This window comes from Lepisosteus platostomus, chromosome 9 (genome assembly GCF_059453375.1).
Source record: "Lepisosteus platostomus isolate fLepPlt1 chromosome 9, fLepPlt1.hap1, whole genome shotgun sequence".
NCBI classification, from domain to species: Eukaryota; Metazoa; Chordata; class Actinopteri; order Semionotiformes; family Lepisosteidae; genus Lepisosteus; species Lepisosteus platostomus.
Window position 1 is genome coordinate 15,410,206 of NC_142619.1, and position 8,260 is coordinate 15,418,465.

The 8,260-nt window shown below is 37.2% G+C and overlaps 1 protein-coding gene across 3 annotated transcripts in view; it reads left to right on the forward strand.

Moving 5' to 3' along the window:
- ninj2 (ninjurin 2) overlaps positions 1 to 7,132 on the forward strand; it is a 53,513-nt gene extending 46,381 nt beyond the window's left edge. For all 3 annotated transcript variants that reach the window (XM_088646954.1, XM_088646957.1, XM_088646955.1), the window contains 2 exons: positions 5,570 to 5,751; positions 6,972 to 7,132. In XM_088646954.1, the coding sequence (XP_088503080.1) occupies positions 5,570 to 5,721 (152 nt within the window). In that variant the 3' untranslated portion in view covers positions 5,722 to 5,751; positions 6,972 to 7,132. The remainder of the gene's footprint in view (positions 1 to 5,569; positions 5,752 to 6,971) is intronic.
- The last annotated feature ends 1,128 nt before the right edge of the window (positions 7,133 to 8,260 follow it).

Consider the following 8,260-nt stretch of genomic DNA (forward strand, 5'->3'; position numbering starts at 1 on the left):
GATGGAAGTAAAGGCACTGTGTGGATTGAACTATACACAGTGTTAGAAACCCACTATGAAATGGCAGCATCTCACTGAGAAAATATTTTATAGTGCTGGCTTAAGTAAACAGCCGCCTTTCCACCTCTCTTGCACATCAGTATCCATACCTAGTTATTTAAACAAATTGCCTCTAATTATAAACATCTTAATATGCTGGCTCTGTGGATCCGCATCAGCGATGTTTGCCCATTCCTTCAATTCATGTGCATCCAACACACAGTTCAATGCTAGCAACTACACAAAATCTAAAATACAATCCTCATTTCAGTATCTATGTAAACATACAGTCTGTTAACTTCATCATCTTCATCAAAAGTATGCCTAACCCCATTAGGAAGTGTTCTTGTTATCAGTGTATTCCTCAGCTATCCCAAAATTATCTTCTTACCAACATCTCTAGTTTTTTATCCTGCAATAACTCAGCCAACACTTAAATCTCGAAAAGCTGCTTGTATTCATTTCTTTAAATCACAAATATCATGTGTAAATACTGTCCATATAATACTCTGCATTGTGGAATAATAGTTTATTTTAAAGGGAACTAGAGAAACTAAGAACTAGAGAAATCAAGAAAGGCTTTTTTTTCTAGAATTAATAAATGCACATCCTGTTCACTGGGGAAATTAAATCCACACTGAGCAATCTTCAATATGTTCAGAATATGACAGCGAGAATCCTATCAGGGATGCATTACACCTGTTTTCAAGTCCTTGCATTGGTTACCTATCAGGTTTCGAGTCAACTTCAAAATCCTCATCCTCATTCAGTACCTACAGTATATGGCTTATTATCTGTCTACTCCCCACCTTTGTCCGTCTGACTCTGGTCTTCTAGCTGTCCTCAAGAACATCTACATTCTGTGGGTGACGGGGTCTTCTCTAGCTGCACCCCAGAGCTCTCAATTTGTATTCCCAGTGATATCAGTCACGTACCCTGAGTGCATTTAAATCTAACCTCAGAACCTTTCTTTTCAGAAGACTTAGTGTCTGTATCTGCTTCATTTTCTAATTTTGGTAGCACCTCTAACTGCTTGTCTTTCTTATATGTATTTACTTTGTAATCTGTGGTCCTTTTATCTGTTTTTATATCTACTGTATTGCTTTGAGATGCCACTTTTAAAGGTGATATATAAAATAAAGTTTTTTATTATTGTTATAGAGAAACATGATCAGTTTTCCCTGGTCCAGATAAAAAGATCTAAAGCATACTAGTTTGTCACTCTTCTCATTCCCTTTGCTAAATAACTTTTCATACTAATCTGATCAATCTAACTGCCTGTTTTCTGTGCTTTCTCTATCCTGCTAGATTTGCAATTATTCTGAACATTTTCTTCTTGAAATAACTCATTTCTAAATACCTTTTTTCACTGTTAACATCTTGCAGCAAAGCTGCGACAAAATATACACTTAGCACAGTTCATCCTGCTACCAACATTGAATAACAAAATCTTAAGATTTCTATATTTATGTCTTTATTTAGTGATTTCATTAGTGACAAAGGCTAAACTTTCTTGGAAAAATGTCTTTTATGTGTTGCAGAAAAAACTGACTTGCTTTAACAAAGTATGTTTACAAATCCTTTCACCTGGCAATCTACCTGAATGCCCAACTATCTGAGAAGCCCTCCATGAAACCATGGTTGCTATTAATTCATTTAGGGCTTATTGACAGAATTGCTGTTTTTTATGCATGCTAATTTTCTGATTCCTCACTCTGTTTCATGTTTATAGATAAGACTTTATTGATCGTGAAGGGAAATTGATGTACATGATGAACATGTTTGCATGTTCTTTTGTAACATACACCTTTTTGTGATTTTTTTTTTATATCTAAGCAAGTGTTCCTGCATCCCTCTTCTGCACTTTAGTCATGGCTTTTTTTCTGTTTGCTTATTTCAAAGCAACACCTGCTCCATTTCTAAAACTTTTTACTCATGTGCATTTTTGTATTTTTTACACCTCTAGCACTTTAACATCCTGAATTTTCATTTGCCTTAATTTGTAGAATGAACTTGAGTTTTAGCCTAAAGAAGTTTTCATTATCTTTTGTTTCTTGTCCTACAACTGTTATTATTGATCACCGAATTATTGTTCTTGACATGACTTCATTCAGCCTTTCCTGAACGTCTATGACAGGCAGAGAGAGTGCTGTTTCTGGTGCGATCTTTTGCAGCTGACATTTCACTGTTTTAAACGAACAAGAAATTAGATTGCTCATAGATCACTTATCCTATATAAACACAGCGTAATTGCCCTCCGAAAATCCTCTTTTTCTTGTTCGTTTTAGAGACCTTGATCGAAACTGATTTTAGATGTCAGAAAGGATTTCTTTTCTCTGTATTTCCTACATTGCTTTGTCGAGATTTTAACTTTATATCTAACTTTATATCTAGGCTCAGATTTCAACTATAAATCGTACAGTAATTAATAGCAGTAAATACTGATGTTTTGCGCCCTCTTACCACAAAAATATATATGTTTTGTAGCTGGGATGAACTTTATTTCGTACGCGTAGCTACTGCGATTCGGACACGGACGGTTAAACATGGCGGCAAATCAGACACCCAGAGAGGGGGGGGGGGGGGGGGGCGTCTTCTCGCCTCCATAACTAAAATGCCAAATAGGAGTGGCTTAAGCGACATACACAGTCGTGTAACTGACAGTTTGAGGTAGCCTATCGTGTAAATTTCGCTTTGTTGCTGATAGGTTAAGCTTTCGAAACTCTGCCCCAAAGTCATGTGACTGATTTTTCGCCCTGTTTCGTTGGTTAAACGCAATGATCACAAGCACCACCATGGTAACTGGGATGTGTAGTTTTTAATTCCGTTTGAATTATAACTGTACGTACTGTCTTCGTATTTGGCCAGGGCTTTAAAGAGAGGGAGCGCCAAAAATTTTCGGTGCCGTCGTCTCCGCTTTAAAGGTACCCCCGTCGCGGAAGAATTCGATCTCGGGACGTTTGCCCAGCGTACTTATATTAGGCCTCGTGAAAACCGACTGCTAGATGAGACTTTAATTTTTCTACTTTTCCTTTCCGTAACTTGCTTTATGGGGAAAGTCCACATCATACGTTTTGTGTGCAGTTTTGAAATGTTGTTCTATATTTCCCTTTTTTGCGTAGATGCTAGCATTGCAGATTTGAATGCGAAAGTACAAAAAAATTATCATGCTCCCATTCCTTGTGGTAACGGTACATTTTTGGTCTCTTTGCTTCATCATTTTTGCTTAAACACTACAACTATCAAATAAGCAATCAAACTTACCAAACTGTTGGCGAATTTGTCACGGCCAGTCTGTTTCGCTCCACTATGCACTGTAGCGAATGTGGGGTTCCCGCAGCAATAACTAAGAACGTTCTTGAGTAGCACACGCAACTCTATTTATGGAGCTCGTGTAGCCTTTTTTTCAGTGTCAGCCAGCACTCAGGGAAGAGACGTTTACAACCCATTCAACAAGGGTTAAACACACACGAGGGCAGTAAAATGTATGACATTACATACACAGATCTGAATGAATGACTATCGAAAAAAGTAGTCAAATACTCAATTTATTTTTTGCCAAACATTCTTGCGATCGACTGGCAAGCACTCCGAGATCGACTGGTCGATCGCGATCGACCGGATGGGCACCCCTACTGCAGATAATAGAACAATTAACAATTGTACAGCTTATACAAGCCTTCCACTTCATTAAAGGTATAGTTTGCTACTATACTGTAAATCACATTGGAGCTAGTTAGAATTATTATACAGCTTATGCAGCTAAGTAAATAATTTGATTAATACTGTACTGTATGTAACTGAGAATATTGTAACGATTCCGGGTTCGGTGAGGATGAACAGAGAGACTCAGACTTGTGGAGTTTGAAAACTGCGGTTTATTTCTTCTCCGTCACCACCTGCCAGCCAGCTCTCCCGCACCCAGACACCCAGAGAGACACACCAACAGCCCGCCAAGAGCGTCAGCGAGCCCACACGCGAGCCCCAGGAATAGAGAGAGCGAGCGAGCGAGAGCGAGAGTGTAACACCCAGGGGTGCGGAACCAGGGAATTATTTACATGGAAAACGTGGACGTTTTGTGTTCTGGATGCGTCGGAAGTCAAAGATAATTTCCCTGGTTTTAGAAGCATTGAGTAGAAGGTCGTTGTTCAAACACCAGGCTGTTCCCAAGTCAATCTGATCATGATCATTCGAGCTGAGGCCAACAATGGTCATCTGCATTAAGTCATGGAGATAGGACACAGCCTTGAGGAGAACCTGTGGTGCGAGTCAGAGGGCAAGATGTCCTATTATTCACCCTGACAGTCTGTTGGCGATGTGTTAAAAAGTCCAGAATCCAACGACACATAGCAGGGTTGATGTTCAAGTCCATAAGTTTACTGAATTATTTATGTGGATTAATGGTATTGAATGCTGAGCTGAAATCCAAAAACAGGATGCGGGTATAGGAATTTGGCTTCTCCAAATGCTGGAGTATACAATTGAGAGCCAGGTTGATGGCGTTTTCAACAGACCTGTTAGCCCTGAAGGCAAACTGGTGAGGATCCAGCAGGGAAGATGTACAGTACTTGAGGTGCTTAAGCACTAGATGCTCAAAGGATTTCATAGCCACTGAATTCAGAGCAACTGGTCTGTAGTGTTTGAGGCAGGGTATTTTTGCTACTTTCTGCTAAAGAAGTGAAGTATTATTAATGTTTGTAAACACAGGAGCCAGTTGATCAGCACAATAGCTGAGGGCTATTATACAGTTTACAAGAACATCTTAATTTAAAGACAAAGCGGTTTGCCTATGTTTATGTCAGAATAAAATTACAAACATCACCTGATTTTGAATACTAAAAAAACAAAAGAAATCGTGTTTGATCCCAAAGCAGCTGGTGACCATTCATATGAAGTGATTCACAAGGAACTTATTACCCAGGTTAGTTCATATATAGTACAGTAAGTACTAGGAATAGAAATATACACAGACAGAAGTTGCTACTTTACCGTGTTGTAATTGAAAGTGTTATTATATATGGTATAACAGTGTGGTTTGGTAATTAATCAGTTCAATTAAGAAAAATTAATCACACAAACAGCAAATAAGATTATGGGAGTAAAGCAGCACTTGTCCTTGAAGACGGCTTTTGAACAATCCACGATTAGACTTGTGGAAAAATATTATATCAGATCAGGTTCCCCAAATGTACCTCAGACAAAAAATAAATATTAAATGTTCCCATATTTATTAAAGCAGTTAATACAAATGAATGGCAAGGGTAAATGAAATTGGGTCAATATAAACTGTCTATGCTATAACAACCAATGTAAGTGTAATAAATATGTCATGCCTTTTTTGTGATGAGTTATGCATGCGCAATAGATATTATGTGTAACGTTTTGTGATGTATTCAGATGAACAGATATGTGTCCATAAAAACATTCCAATAGGGAACAATAAAGTTTATCTTATCTTCCTATTTATATTACAATACAATCTATACATTTTAACTATAAAAAATGTCTGTCTTTTTTTGTTGTTTTTGAGCTCGTAAAGACCTAAATAACGTCAGCAATCAAAAAACATTGGATACTGTGAACAATGTGGCCACATGGTTGGTGTTTGTCACAACAGTCATCAACATCTTCATCACTGCTTTTGGGGTCCAGAAACCTGGGCGCTTTTCCAGATGGAACTGACCACACACACTGGATTAACTCAAAACACAGGTAGGTCTATGGTATAGTTAACTTGACTTCCAGTTATAGGAAAAGTAAAAAAATAGCACAAGTTCATGTAAAATCCTAAACAGTAATCCCATGAATGATGAAAAAAATCTAGAAATCTAGAATTGTAACTAACAAATCTGTTGCACTAGATTACTTAAAATCCACTCAAGATTCATACTCTTGATACCGTGCAACTGAAAGAAAAAAGAAGCATGTTTTCAACATTGGTTGTAAAATAAAAACCTAATACTATGACTAACTAAAGACTAAGATGATTATTAACTTTTTATGAAATGTGCAATCATAAAAGTGGTTTGTGAAGTTTCCAAATCACACAGTTCCAAGGTATTATACAAAGAAGTGGACTTTCATTTTCTACTTTCCAGAAAACACAAGGATTTCTGGTATGAAGAAAGAAAAAGCAGTTCATATGCTCAATCCGTGTATTGTGATGGAGCCCGACACATTCTATCTGGAGGAATGGTCCTTACTGAGAAGTGCATTAGCTTAATAAAATATTCCAAGATGTGCCCTCTTTACATTATCAATAACAAAGGAAGATCAACTAAAACATTTTGAAAAATATGCTATTGTAGAGGATAGATTTGTTTTTGTGTTTTGAGAGTAGTAGTATAAAAATATAATTTATTTATGTGACAAATGAAGTGACCACAAATTAAAACTATCCTTTAGTTACATTGTACAAAGAGTATTATTAAATTTGGGGGCAGTTTTTGTTTTAGGCCAAATATTAAACAATACACAAGAAGAAAGAAAAAATCAAGAAGAAAATAGAATAACAAAATATTTTTTAAGTTTCAGCTGAATTTGAATGAAAGGTTTGCAGGTAATGGTATACACAGAAAGTCAATTTATTTTGTCTGTATCACCTGGATATAAACTTAGTTTCATTTCACTCCACGTCCAGGGATGCTTTACTACCACATACCTCTGTTAAAACGAATAGGTCTTAGTATTAAAATACACTAATAAATCCAATATACTGGCAGGATTTTTGCAGTGTTTTCTGTAAGAGCCACAGAGCACTAAAGTGTGACTGGTGGTTGATGCCATAATTTACAGACAACATTTTTTACCCCAATGTGGTATGATGTTATGAATATTGTATGGTTAAATATTCATATGTGATTATGTAACTGTTTCAGAAGATTTAAAAATATTGCATGCAAAACATTGATGTAATGTGTTTTTTTGTCTAGGTGAAGATCCCTTAATGATTCCAGTCTGGACAGAAGAAGCATAACTGTTTATATTAATCCTAATAGTGAGATGTCATTTGAGCTCTACAATATGCTTTCTAAACTATTATGCCAAATAGCAAAGACCTAAGCAATAAACTAGATATAGAAATTACCACAAATTATCTTTACAGACTTATTGTCACAATCGTCAGCCCTCCTCTAGAGGGCGCTCCAACCCCTTTTGTATTTTAGTTTCATTATTACGTTCACCTGCCCCTTGTTCCGTATGTATTATTTAAACCCCATGCCTCCAAAGCTCTGCGCTCAGCATTGGAAGATGGATGCCACAAGGCTTGCCCATTCCCTGGGCTCGGGGTAGCCAGAGGGTAGGTCTTATTCCCTGGCGTCCTGACCATCTGGGTCCTTGGCTCAGAGCACCAGGCTCTGTTATGTTTTTACTTCCTGGTTCCTGATTCCTGATTCCTTGTCCCCGTTCCTGTCTTTGTTCGGATGGACCGGCTAAGGACTTTTGGACTGCTTCCTGGTTTCCCCTTTCAGATTGTTTTGGACTTATTCGCCTGCGCCACGCCCCCCAAGCACTGGATTTTACCATCTGCATAGGGTCCAGAACTACGTTTCGTGACACTTATTGCTTTATTGGTAAAATGCTTTTTTTTTGTTTCTGGTTTAAAATAGGACATATACAGTAATATTCTAGAAACTATAATGTCTTCTGAGGCTAAAATGGAAATTGCTTATAATTCCCTCCTACCTGGTTTTAGGAGATGAAGACTTTAACATCCAGTATTCTAATTCAGTGTTAGTAGCAATACCTCAGCAACCAGATTGTCACTGCAAAAGAACGTATATATATAGTCTGTGGCAAATAACTTCCATTCACAGTCACTCAATTTACATAATATTATGTAATCCCTTCCATGTTGTAAATTTAAAAGCTGTGCTGATACGGCTTAGGATATTTTATATTCAAACTACATCAAGAGATCAGAGGTCAACCAAAAACATTCAGTTCCATTCAAAACTGAGCTTTCAATGCACCATATTTCCAGCAATTATATTCACATTTCGATCAGCAGTTATATTCACATGCATCATATGTCATCCTTAACTGTCTGCATTTATTTCACTTTACTATAAAGAAACTCATTGATCAGTGAAAGATGGCCACTGAAAAGGTAAACTGAAAGCTAAACTATGGATACAGTTTGAGCCTAGTGTTTCCATAGTGAAAAACAGGATAATAGACATATCAAAACAGACACAAACGGTAATGCAACAGAACTCTT